The 14043-nt window shown below is 33.1% G+C and overlaps 1 protein-coding gene across 1 annotated transcript; it reads right to left on the reverse strand.

Annotated features, from left to right (window-relative positions):
- Positions 1 to 1653: 1653 nt before the first annotated feature.
- LOC143570853 (L-galactose dehydrogenase-like) lies at positions 1654 to 5373 on the reverse strand. The gene is made up of 5 exons (XM_077056393.1): positions 5164 to 5373; positions 4038 to 4266; positions 3665 to 3964; positions 2652 to 2780; positions 1654 to 1961 (listed from the first exon to the last, which is right to left on the reverse strand). The coding sequence occupies exons 1-5, from the start codon at positions 5322 to 5324 to the stop codon at positions 1839 to 1841; spliced, it is 942 nt and encodes a 313-aa protein (XP_076912508.1). The 5' UTR covers positions 5325 to 5373; the 3' UTR covers positions 1654 to 1838.
- Positions 5374 to 14043: the final 8670 nt, after the last annotated feature.

Raw genomic sequence — 14043 nt, forward strand, 5'->3', positions numbered from 1 at the left:
ATATGTTCGTGTTTGTGCTTAGTTGTACGCGTTGGCAACATGTTGTTTTATAGATACCATCAAAAATCCCCAAACCGCCCATGTAGCTTTATTCTTTGAAACCCGTGTGAAATGTGTGGTATTAGTTTTAAAGACGCTACCTCTTGTTGATATATTGATATTAGATTCTCTGTTCGTTATTCATGTTCTTTTATTCTAAGATATACATCTTGTCAAACAAGTAATTTATTTTTGTTTTGAAGCATCTATAGATCTTCAATTGACTTTAGAGTTCAAACCCATTTACAAATGGAGTCTATCAGTTGAGCTTGTTATCAATTAAAAATGATGGGTAAGACATTTTAATGATTTTACCAAAGCCACTTAAGCATGAGGTTTGTATAATGATGGTGAGGCTCAAACATGTAAGATTCATGAAAAGGGTATATTGGCCACTCGAAACCAACTTCAAACTAAACTGAAAAACACAAACGACCCTTTAGTTATATATCACATAATAGTTAACATTATAGGTCATGTGTCTTACAGTACGATTTGTCTTTTAAAAGACAAATTCCAGTTTTTATATTTTAAATCAATCATATGTTTTCAAAAAGGCAGTTTGACCATGTAAAATCGACCATCACTCACGAACCGAATGTTACTGACCGTATTCATGTTGTGTCCCCGCTGCAACGCACCAGCTCTCTTACTAGTATCAATTCAAATTTTAAGTGAGGAATTATGGAACTTTTCTTTTGACGTTTAATCTATATCATATTAACTAACATCATTCAACATGCACACTTCAAGATTCAAGCCTACCCTCACCATTATAGTGAGGGGAATACAAATAAAAGGGGGTTAAATATTACTAATTATTTTTATTATTATATTGATTTTGCCTTATAGTATTAAGGGTATTTTAGTAATTATACCTCATTTAATCTTAAGAAATGAAGTTAGTGTTTTGGACGAAATTTGACAAAAATTCGTGAAATATCAATATATCATATGCAAAAAAAAAATGTTTTTGGATGAAATTCATAATAGTGATCAAAACTCAATGACGATAATAACACTTTACTCTTTGAAAAAAAAAAGATTTGAATCCGAAAATATTAGTTCATATTTTTTTTTTTTGGTAAATAACCTTTTGCCTTTTATAAATTTTTTTAATGAAACTATATAAGTGAAGTCAATTAAATTTAAAAGAAGCCCTTAATTCCAATTAAAAAGTGAATCAATAACCCAATTAACATATCTAAATGATAATTAAACAAAACGTCAAATTCAAAAAACAATTAAAATTCTTAAAAACCTAGCGGTCGACCATTTGCGCCTTTGACCTGCTGATTTCTACCAATCGTCAGCACTGTCGGACTAGACTCTCGATCATTTATGATATTTAATTTTTTAAAATATCAAAATATATAAATTATGTTAACATGATAAGTGGCTTTAAAACATAACAGGTTAAAACCCCAGTGTCTAGGTGACTCTTTAAGAAGTGTTTAAAGCCCTCCTCAGTCCACAACTGGCAGTTATTATTACTCAAAAGAGGTTACATTTGTCAGCATTGGATGTATTTTTTTACTGATTAATTTCCGTATGGAATACTTAAGTGACGCTATGATTCGTAATTTTTTTGAGACACTTAAATGACACTGATTCACATACTTGTTTGAGTAAAATTACTGTGAATGTAAACCAAACACCATCAATAAAGTATAAGTATTTATATGCAAACATGTCACAACTTATTGATTGCATTCATCATTGAAACACGTATAAACAAGTGTACAACTCATAAACAACAGCTGAACACCTTTTGCAAGCTCTAGGCCATGTCTGATTCTTCACCGACCGCTAGGCCATGTCTGATTCTTCACCGGCTTCAGTATTTCTTCGACCTCCGCTAAGGTTTCCGCATCTTTAACACCTTTTGCAAGCTCTGTAGCAGCTGCAACGTTGACCTGCACCTGATTGAGGGAAGGCAGGAACCACATTGTCAGAATACCTAATATTACATGCATCTTTCACGTATGATGATCAAGTCGGACATGTTTGGTAACAGGTCAAATTTGGTCTGGGTCGAGTCAGGTAAGATTGATTTACCAACACTCTTTTCTAACATATAATAAACATAACTATAATAATCAGATAATAATTTTTAATCTAAAAAACAGGTTTAAGTGGTGTAAGTAGCATATGCATAAATCTGAAAAAACTGAACCCAAACAAAAACCAAAGGTCTAGTTTTATTAACAAGGTGTAGGCTCAAGTTCATTATTTTGAACCATTTTTTATTTAGCTACCCTGGTAAAATAAAAAAAAATACGAAACTGAACTAAACCCAAACCAAAAACGAACTAACCGAAAATGGACGCTTTTCAAAAACTCAAATATACAAAATTGATCTCATATCAAGTGAACATTTTTCCCCAGACCTACCAACAGCTTTGCTAATAAGTGGGATTTTACTAGGCATGATTCATTGATTGATCAAGTAGACATTTTTAGTAACTCAAAAATGTAAAAAAAAAAAAAAAAAAGGTCATCAATGTTTGAAATCGGCGTAATTTTTTTGCATAATCTAGTCAAATTACATGTAAACCTACATAACTACTAGATTTGAAGTATAACAAAAAAACTGAAAGACATTATCTGACCTGTTCAACAGATTTCATGCCCACCAGTATGGTAGAAATATCTTTGTTACACAAACTGTATTGCATGGCTAATTTTGAGATATCCTTCCCTTTCTTTTTACAAAAATCAGCAGCAGTTGAGCATGCAGCCTGTGATCAAGCAAGAAAGAATCATTAAAAAAACGCCGACTTTATATGTACACCTTTTTTTCCACTCATGAGCCATTCGGAATTGGTTCAATATAAACCTGAATCGAACCGAGCCGAGCCTAGCAATGAGCATGTACATTATTGAGCACATCTGCCCAAGTATGAGCTTCACTTATCAAGCTCAAGCCTGCTAGCAAGCCTATCATTATATAACTTTAATTTAATATAATCAATACATCTTTACATAATATATATTATGTAGTATATAGAATTTTTAATCATAAATATGTATTTGAAAATGTAAGAGTTGCCCTACGTGATGCGGCAGGAATTTGCACATGTATATCTACAATATGACTTAATAAACATGCGCGGAAGTCATTGACTTTACGATACCAAAAAAAAACTTTATTTTGAATACAATCCCGTTTTCAGTATAATTTGTATCAGAATGTCAATAGAAAAAAATAAACATCGTTGAGGTTGGCCCACACAATTCAGCAAGATTTTATCAATGCATATCTACAACCTCAACTATAAAAGCACGTGTGCAAGTCGTTTACAATACAAAAAATTACTTTATTTTGAATACAACTCAATTCTAAAAAAAAAATTATATCAGAATGTTGATAGAATTAACAAATAATATAAACATAGTTGTGTAGGAAGGTTAAAGACTTAAAGATGTATATTATATAAGGAGCGGAATTAAAACTTGGAAAAAAAACAGAGCAAATTGTGATTGGTCAAATTACTATTCATGGTTTGCAAATTGTTATATATAATTCCTTGATAACTAACGAACGAGCCGAGCTTGAACTTATGAGAGTTCACGCTCGGTTCGCATACACCCCTAATACTAGTGATGCTAAGTAAAAGAAAACCTTAAGCTCGGGTGAAGCCGGGTGCCACTCTGGCGGCCCACTTTCTGTGAGAAGTCCCATAGCTAACGGGGACGCACTGATCACACCAACTCCTTTACTTTTTAGATATGGGATCAAATCTTCAAGTGTCGTATCATTAACACTATAATGACAATATGAAAGAATCACATCAACCGTGCCAGGTGGCACACGATCAAGCACATAGTTAAAGATTCCCAGTGGAAGCCCGGTTATACCAATGAACCGAATCTTCCCCAATTCCTTCAACTTTTGGAGCGCAGGAATCGTCTCGTTTACAATCTAACAACAACAATCAACAAAGTGATGAGTTATTCAATTATTGTAACAATAAACTACACACCAATGTATATACCTGATCAAGTGAGCCAAATTCAATGTCATGACATTGTAATATATCAACATAATCCATTTGCAGGCGTTCTAAACTCTCGTCAATGCTTTTGGTTACTCTTTCAGCACTGAAATCAAAACTTTCTTTGTACCTTCCACATTTTGTGGACACAATGTATTTGTTTCTCGGTACTCCAACAGCTTTTAAGGCTTTTCCGAGTACTTTCTCGGATAATGTTCCACCGTAATACCTAAAATTCAGAACATATACGTAATTCGAATTCTCATTCGAACAAAAACCTTACAACTTTGTATCACTTACACTAATCAATAGGCTCATAAACGAAACGAATGAACACGAATGGCCCATGTTCGTGTTCGTTCATTCAACTTTAACAGAATAAACAACTGGACACAGACAACTAGAGCAGCGCTTTATTGTTCGTGTTGGCTTCTTAAGAAAATGAATGTGTACATACTCGTTTATGACCGTTTTCTAACAGAATGAACGAACAGTTCACAAACAAAACGTGTGAACACGAACGGGTTATGTTAACTTTAAACGAGCAAACGATATAACACGAACAGCTAAATAAACAACATTTTCTTGTTCATGTTCATTTCTTAAGAAAGCAAATATGCTCGATTATGTGAGTTCGTAGTTCACAAACGAATAAGCTAAAACCAATTAAAAGTGTTCACCAACAAAATTGAACCGTGTCCGTTTGCTTAGTTAAATGAACAAAAACATTTTCTTCTATTGATTCGATTCTCAAATAAATAAACGACTCGAAACCGATAAAACAACAAAGCAAACTTTATAAACTTGGATATTAGTTTAGTTTTTAACATTAATCGGTTATTTTTATCGATTTTGATTGGATTAAATCATTTTGTTTTTCGAGATTAAATCATTTCAAATGTAAGTATTTTTTACTAGCCCTAAATATCCTAGGTCAAAACGTGTAGTATTCTATTAATTATCAATCTTTTGAATAATGATTAGGCCCAAATTCAAAATATCATGTGCCTAAAGTAAAGGAACTTCCGGCAGCAATGTTTACAGGTATGCAATTGCAATGCATTATTATTCGCCATAAAATATGGTTGCAGTAAAAAACATAAATTAACGAATGCGAATTACTAACGGTGACGTGTCAAAGAAGTTGATGCCGAGTCGGAAGGCTTCGCGAACAGTGGCAATGGCTTCTTCATCGGAAACGGGTCCGAAGACGCTGCCCAGTGGGGATGCACCGAACCCGACATAGCTCAGCTTCAGGCCTGTGTTTCCGAGGGGTCGGACCTCCATTTCTCTGGTTGTGTTGTTTGGGTTTAGGGTTTGAGGACAGGGACCTTTCTTTACACCTTACTTTTTTATATTATAAAATTTATACACACTTCGTTTCGTAATCAATCATGTAAAAAGTTTACGGGTTTCAATGTTAGGTTTGATTTTACAGTTGACTTTTTAATTATCGTTTTTAATTTTTAATTGTCAAACAAAAATAAGAAATGTGGGAAAGATTTTTGACCACACCAAAAAAACTCTTAAAGATAAATTCAAAAAAAAAAATAATTTAAAAAATCATAACTCAACATGTAAATAAAAAACGAAAAAAAAAAAAAAAAAACTAAACTGTTTCCGCCATCATTCGCGTTCAAAAAAAATATATATACAAAAAAATAAAAAAAAAATTGACGAAGACACATTGGTGTGATCAAAGACACAATGACGAAAATGAATAAAAGACACAATTATAACTAAAAAGAGACAAATAAATCGTAAATTAATACACAATGACGAACAAAATTAACACAATATTGAGTAATATAACACAATATAAAGAAAAAAAAAGACACAATGTTAAGGAAAAAAAACACAATCAATGACGAAAATAAGCAAAAAACACAATAATAAACAAAAAGACATGATTTTTTTTTCACTTACCATTGTGTGTGTGTTTGTTTACGAGAACGAAAAAGACGGTGGAAACATGTTTGTGTTTTTACCTTTTTCATTTTTTTATTATATTTTGAGTTATGATTTTTTATTCATTTATTTTTAAATTTTTAGGGGTTCTTTTGTGTGGTTAGAAATTCTTCTCATCCTTCTCATTTTTGTTCCCCTTTGTAAAATAATTGACCTGTATTATATATATAGAAGGGTTATCCTAAAAATAAGTAGTTTCATAAGAAAACTAAAAATAAATAATAGCTATTAGATCATAATCAATTGTTGAGATTTAAAATTACTAATAACCGACATAGTTTACAAATATTGTTCTTTTACCATAATTTATAATGATAAATGTCAAAAATATGTTAATTCTTACCATTATTAGGACACTCATTTTTTTTTATTTAAACCCTTTTTCTATCTGTATATGTATAATATTGTTTTCTTAATTTATGTTTGGTGTTTATAATGGAATATATGATTATTTAAACATTATACTAATTAAATCATTGTTCAATATTTTTATTTTAACATGAAGACAAAAGATGTTGTCTTTACAACGGGAGTTGTTGTACGGATTAATAAATTGTGATGGATATATGCTGACTATGAATAAGAAAATTCGGTACTGGTATCGGTACCGTACCGATACGGGTACTGAAATCAATACCGATTTGGTACTCTCGGTCTCGAATCGGAACCAAAGTTTTGAGTTTCGGTATCGGTACCGGTGCCAGTATTTCCTGACTTTTTACCTTCAATACCGGTATCGTTCCGATACCGGTACCAAAAATTTGTGATTTTCGGGACCGGAACCGGTACCGTCCCGATACCGGTACCAAAATTTGCGATTTTCGGGATTGGGATTTTCGGGACCGGAATCTGTCAGTACCGGTACAGTACCAATCTCATCCATAATGTTGACCTAAGGTATTTTAAATGGGTTAATTTATGTTGCCTTGAAAATTGTATAGGTTTGTTTAGGTTAGATATATATATATATATATATGTATTACATTATAATACATATAGGCAACCTTTCATATTCTGCTTTCTCTCTCCTTAAGACGCCTTTAAATTAAATGTTTTCTTACGACTACGGCAACTAACCCTACAAAGGTTCACAATCCGGTGGTTTCAATACAACAAGCAGGTGCTTTCAATACAATCATTCAACCCATCTTTTATAATCAATCAATAGACGGTTTAACAAGGCCTTTTAAACATCTCAGTTTCCACCAAATAAAGCTACACACCATTCACAATTTACTCCGATCACCGGCATGTCCGTTACTTGGCCTTCAATTGGGCGGTGTAATATGGTAATTTTGTAAGACGCCTTTTTATTATTTTCATCAACTGAGGGCTAATTGGATGTGCTCTTCATCATTGGATGGTTAATAGAATAATTAAACTGTAATTTTATCATCAATTTTATTCATAATCGAATCGTCAATTCGTTGCTCGTCTACAAATCCACACAATACCCTCTGTCTCTGTTTGTAAGTTAGTTGTACGCTTAGTTATCTGAATTTTGAATTAGGGTTTATTTTTTGGAAATTGAAACATGTGTTAGAGGAATTGAGGATTTGTGTTTGCTAATTGCTATTGTTTGAAGATTGAGATTTACATGTTTACTTTTATTGGTTGTTTAATTTTTGGAAATTGAATCATGTGTTAGGGGAATTGAGGATTTGTGTTTGCTAATTGCTATTGTTTGAAGATTGAGATTACATGTTTACTTTAATTGGTTTAATTTGTGTTATATGTGTCAATGAGATCTGGTATGACTAGGTTTTTTCAAGTTACTTCGAACTTTGGTATGACTATATGAGCATTGCTGCCTTTTAGGTTTAACAAAGTATCAATATTTTAATATTTAACCTTCTATCTAACACAACTTTACATTTAGTCACTTAAAGTGGTAAACTTTAACATAAAAATTGTAAAATTAGTTTTGGGTACCTTAAAATTTAATCCATTTATCTTCACTAGTTTATATTCGATCTATAAACTTATTTATAAAACTAACATTATTTATATAGATTATATATACATATTTATTTTTTTAATGCCAACCACACGAAAACTATATTTTGATTAATAACAATAGTTGTTAATTTGTTTTTCCTTAACTGCTTATGTGTTGATTCTAATTATTGAAAGTGTCCTTTTGCCCGAAAACCTACGTAACATCCTCAAAATTTTTATCCAAATTTGAAAACTTAGTAAAGTTGAAAGATAAAAAATAATCTAAAAAATATAAAAATTTAAATGAGGATATAGAATTATTTTATGTTAAGGAAATAAAAACATTCCATAAAGAAAATTCATCGGATATAAAGGATATGGAAAAATGAAGATCCTTCCCACATAAAAAGATGAAAGAAAGTGAAAACATTTCAAATCGGTATAAATAAGGAAGATAAAACTCATCCCAGATGGAAAGTAAGAAAGAAATGAAAGCTCTTTATAAGGAAAAAAGTTTCCATAGTAATATTCTTTTATGTCAAGCATGTACCTAGTGGTCCTAGCGGAGGGTGCATAGCACCTGACGCGCACGGGCGAGGACAAGGGCGATGGCGGCGAAGGCGACAACGACAACGAAGGGCGATGGGCGCAATGTGGCGCACTTCGCACGCTCGCATCTCCGCGAGCCGCTTGAGAGCCGCCTTATTGTTTTTGAAAACTGAAACAAGACCAGACATGCACAAGCTACCAAAAGCAAGAGACCAAAAATGAGCATTTGAATTCAGGAACTCATCGCGATACGCGATCAGTCCAAGAGTAAGACCATCGCGATCCGCAATATTCCATTATGACTCAGCAAAAACGTGTCACCATCGGGGGACACGTGGCAGACGCTAGGGTTGAATCAGTAGTACACGCGTCATTTTCTGACATCGCGATACGCGACGTCCATAAAAAAGGCCCATCGCGTATCGCGATGGGACCCAGTTTCAACTATAAAAGGAGGGGCTCACAGCCCATTCCCCTCACATCTGAATATCTCACTTTCTCTCTTTAGAATCACGTTCTCTCTCTACATCGTTTTGTGTGTCGAACCTCGTAAGCTGTGCCAAATACCCGACGTTTCCTCGAAGTGCGTGCCACCCAAAGTAACCCGACATTCTTCCTCGAAGTGCGTGGAATACCCGACGACCCCCGAACGTCGCCTTGATTTGCGTGCCAAGAAAAGTATATCAAGAATACCCCGATATTCGTGCAAGTGCGGGAGTGCTGCCGAAAGTCTAATTAATTATTAAGCTAAGCAAGGTAGGGGTTATGTCCGAATAAAATATTATTATTTTAAGGCTTAGACCCTAGTTAGAGGTATAGCCTAGACCTTGATAAAATTAAAAGGTAATAATTAAAATAAGATTTCTTTATGGTTAAGAAATACAAAATTATACAAAACAAATGTTATAGCTAAAATATAGTTTTTTCATGGTAAAGAAACATAAGTATTCACATACATGAGAATATAACTTCTTCATGATTAAGAAAATATAGGTTTTTACCTACAAAGGGTATAATAAAAATAGTGTTTCTTCATAATTAATAAACATAAGATTTATATATCAAGGTTATAGACAAATGACATTTATTTTTGAAGAAGAAGCATATCATAGACATTTCTTCTTGTAGAAGAAACATAGCACATGATTGGCAAATAAAGAGAAAGATTTCAAATCTAAATATTTTATTCAAACAAATGATAAATCAAGGTTTAAAGCTATGAAAACCAGACTAAAGGTCTGTAGCCGGATTAAGAGACGATCTGGGTATTTATATAAACCTATTTTAGTATAGGTTAATCATCATTCATTCATAAAGGTTTTCAAACGAGATCACCACATCATTCAAAACAGACAATCACAGGTGAATACGTTAAACATTTTTCAGTCAAGACAAACGGGTTGTTTATCTTAAACAAAGATAGTCAAATTTTTATGAGATTACGTCATCTTTAACAAAAAAATATTTAAGGGATTACGTGATCCTTGATTTACAAGATAAAAAATAAAAGCAACTCAGATCGAGTACACATGTGTCTGGATCCAAATATAATCTGTCTAGTCTTTCAATCAAGGCTATGTGGCCGTAGACTAGAGATTATAATAAAAGTTCTCCAATGGGCATTAGTTCCCAGAGAACCGTAATTGTGTGTGTATGACAGTGACACAAATCCTAGAATAAGAGAAGTTTATGTTGAGATTGTTCAAGAAAACTATCTTGTCAGTCAAATAAAGATTTATTATAATGTTTTTAGAGTCAACGATTCACCAGCATATCGCTGACGTATTTTCCCAACATTTCAGGAAATAAAGTTAGCACATGTAGCAAGAAATTATAGCCACTCATGGAGTTTGATTCCAACAAGGTAGAGAAGGATCAATTTTTAATTATTAAAATATTGCAAACAATATTTAAACAAGATTTATAAAGTAAACACTTGGATATTTATTATTTGAGAAGCTTTCCAAATAAATTAAATATTTTATTATTATAAATAAAGTTTACAAATAAATTAATGTTTCAAAATATATTAATATTTTATTATAAAATAAAGACTTCCGCTAAATAACCCGCAAACTCTGATATGTGTATAAAACAGGTACCAACTATTTGTCACACGCCTAAACCATAAGTCGGGGTGTGACAATCTATAATTGGGTTTTTTGTTCTCTTTTTCCAGAAAAAATTGGCCTGTTGGAAAAACAAGAAACTTGGAAGTGTTTCTCACTCATAGTTGAGGCTGAATTTGATCTATGGATGTTGTAACCTATGAGATTGTTTGGTTAATAAACTTGTTGAATGGGTTAAAAGTTGATTTTAAACTACCAATTCATTTGTATTGTGATAAAAGTGCTTCTGTGTATTTAAATTAGTGCTAATCAAGTCTTTCATGAGAGGACTAAGCATTTTACAATAGATTTACTCTACCTTCATCAAAAAATTGCCTATGGTGTTAATCAAGTTGTTAAAACCGGGACTAAGGCTCAAATGGTATGTTTCCTTCTCTACATGATATAATATGTGATTGTTTGGGTTTGTATAACATGTTTTAAGTAATTTAATTTGTGGGTGGGTGGGTGGGGGAGGGGTTTCAAATGGAGAAAAATACCCCTCACGGTGTTTTCAGGGTTCAAATAGTCACCCAACGTTGTGTACTTAACGCTAAAGGAAGATGAAGTGGGGCCATGGGTGAAGAGCAACCAATTGAAGGGGAGGGTAGAAGGCGTTTTGGCGTTCTGACTAGTGTTGGTCTAAGCTGACTTTGGGCTGAAGCTGGGAGCTTAAGTGAGCGACCAAAGGCTAGATTAAGTGTAGTGGCTTTGCAATGAAGCGTCTCCATAATCCCAAGAGATAGATGCATCATTTGAGATATTTTGTTCATTGTTTCTCTCTCTTTTTATCTCATTATTGCCCGATTAGGGTTTTGTTGACATCTTTGTATTGATGGGGTATCTTTGAGATATTTTGTTATTTGTTTGTCTCTCTCTTTTTTATCTCTTTGTTGATATTAGTGAGATATACTGAGTACGATGATGATGATATCTTTGTATTCTTGTGACTGTTAGAGAGATTATATGCAGATATTAAGATGATGATTTGTTTGCATGTTTTATCTTTAGGTTGCCTATGTTCCGGTGTTTATTGAATTCTTTTGAGTCATGTTGATTCAAGGAATATTGTTTGTATGAAGATAATAAAGTAAAGATTCCCGTTTCCTGATACAAATATTTCATTTTTCAACATATAACAATACGATCTAACTTGCTTTAAAACATTAAAACAATGTTATTCTAATATCTGGAGTATGAAATGATCAATAAACATAGCTTCTTGTGATTCTCATGCATAATATAATTAAAAGATATAAATAGTTTATAACACTTTTATTAGTCATTTCCACCTAATGAATATAATAATTAAAAAAATTCCAAACTATTGGATGGTTCTATCATGCTCATTCCTTGAAAATACATTTGATGGGCTCTTTTGTTTTTTTTCTTAATATTTGATGGGTTCTTTCTTTCTTTCTTTTTTCATAGCTAGAAACAACAACTTTTATGATGTTATTATTTTATTAAATTATTATATATATGATTTTGTTATCTACAAAAATAACAAGAAAACGAAGTAAAAAAGAAACACTAGGATTCCTTATTTTAGTATTCTTATTATATATATTTTTTGTTAAAGAATTATAAGGTGTTTAGATAAGTTCAATGTTGTAATGCTATGAGGGTAAAAAGTCATAAGTTATACTTTTGTAACTTACGACAATAAGTTATAAGGAGACTAAAATAATTAATCCCAAACACCCCCTTAATTTCTCATTACAAGACCTTAGGATGGTGGGAGTCCCTAAGGGTGTTCAAGTTTGATTCGAATTTGATACATTATAAATTTGATTCGATTCAAATTCAATTAGCAAGATTCAAATTCGGTTTTAAAAATTTGAATTCGATTCGTATTCGAATACGAATTTATGCTTTTTTTTATTCAATTCGATTCGAATTCAAATTATATGTATATACATATATTATATAGGATGAGTTTCATTTCAAAACTCTTAAATTATTTAAAAACTTTAAGAACCCTTAAAACCAATCGTTTCTCAATTTTTTTTACATATTATAATATTTAATGATAGTCTTGTCACTTATAATATGTATATTTATGACTACAATTATGAAAATTAGTTTTCACACATATCTAAATTTTTTACACATGTGTAAATTTGTATGTGATTTGTTAATTTACACATATTATTGTTAGATATGAACAACTGGTGGGAAGTAGTGACTTGACTGATGAACATTTCCATGATCTTCAGGAAAACCAAGAAATTCATGGGAAAGACTAAAAATAATTTGCCAACTATGAGCAAAAGGATTGGGTTTAACAAATTGAAGGTGAAGTGTTACAACCGTTAGAAATTCGATCACTTTTCCAAATAATGCGATAAGCCAAGGTGTGAGTATTCTCATTCTAATAAAACTCAAGATGAACATTTCCATGATCTTCAGGAAAACCAAGAAATTCATGGGAAAGACTAAAAATAATTTGCCAACTATGAGCAAAAGGATTGGGTTTAACAAATTGAAGGTGAAGTGTTACAACCGTTAGAAATTCGATCACTTTTCCAAATAATGCGATAAGCCAAGGTGTGAGTATTCTCATTCTAATAAAACTCAAGATAGAAACTCAAACAAGAATTATAATAACCATGAGTCTAAGGAGACACCCAAGATGTAGCATCGTGAAAATTTCGGATAAAAAATAACAAGTAGTCAAAGTTAAAGGACCAAAAAGGTAAAAATCTGTTTCCCTGACCCATCGCGATACACGATGGATCAGAAGAAAACCCATCGCGTAGCGCTATGAGTATATTACAAAACCCAAGAAAGGGTGGTATCATGATACGCGATACCCCTAAGCCGCAACGTCATCGTGTACCGCGATGGCGTGATCAGACAAACGAAGACACGTGCCCCACCACGTGTCTCCACGTGGCACCGCGTGTCCAACCACGTGGCACACGTGTCAAGCCTACTGATTACGCGGCAAGGCTAGTCGCGATACACGATGGCCTCCCAAGGTCCCATCGCGTATCGCTATAGGATAAAATAATAATAAATCTGCCGATGACCCATCGCTATACGCGATGGATCCAAGGCAAAAACCCATCGCGTATCGCGATGGGTCAGCTTGATCAGCTCTATAAATAGGGCCATCAGCCCTTCATTCTTGTTCACAACTCATCTCTCTCTCACTAGAACTCTCTCTACCTCGTAAAGCGTGCCATACACCCGACATTCATACCATTGTAAATCGTGCCCAAGTACCAGCGTTACCTTTAAGTACGTGCCACCACGAGACGAGTCGACACCCCACCTTGAAGTACGTGCCGAAAAAGATCGACGACCGACGTGCCTCGATTTGCGTGATAAGATGTGTTAATCAAGATTCTCGAGAAACGTGAAAGCATGAAAGTGCTGCCCGAGAATCTAGAAAATTATAAGCTAAACACGGTAGGGGTAATGCCTGAATAAAATAT

This window comes from Bidens hawaiensis, unplaced genomic scaffold, assembly GCF_021521415.1.
Source record: "Bidens hawaiensis isolate Kalapana, Puna unplaced genomic scaffold, B.hawaiensis_p1.1 tig00025108_1, whole genome shotgun sequence".
Taxonomy (NCBI): domain Eukaryota; kingdom Viridiplantae; phylum Streptophyta; class Magnoliopsida; order Asterales; family Asteraceae; genus Bidens; species Bidens hawaiensis.

Coding starts and splice junctions, on each gene's coding strand:
- LOC143570853 (XM_077056393.1), bottom strand. CDS start 5,324: ATGGAGGTCCGACCCCTCGGAAACACAGGCCTGAAGCTGAGCTATGTC. Junction 3,965..4,037: donor AATTTGGCTCACTTGATCAG/GTATATACATTG, acceptor TGTTGTTGTTAG/ATTGTAAACGAGACGATTCC. Junction 2,781..3,664: donor CGGCTTCACCCGAGCTTAAG/GTTTTCTTTTAC, acceptor GCTTGATCACAG/GCTGCATGCTCAACTGCTGC.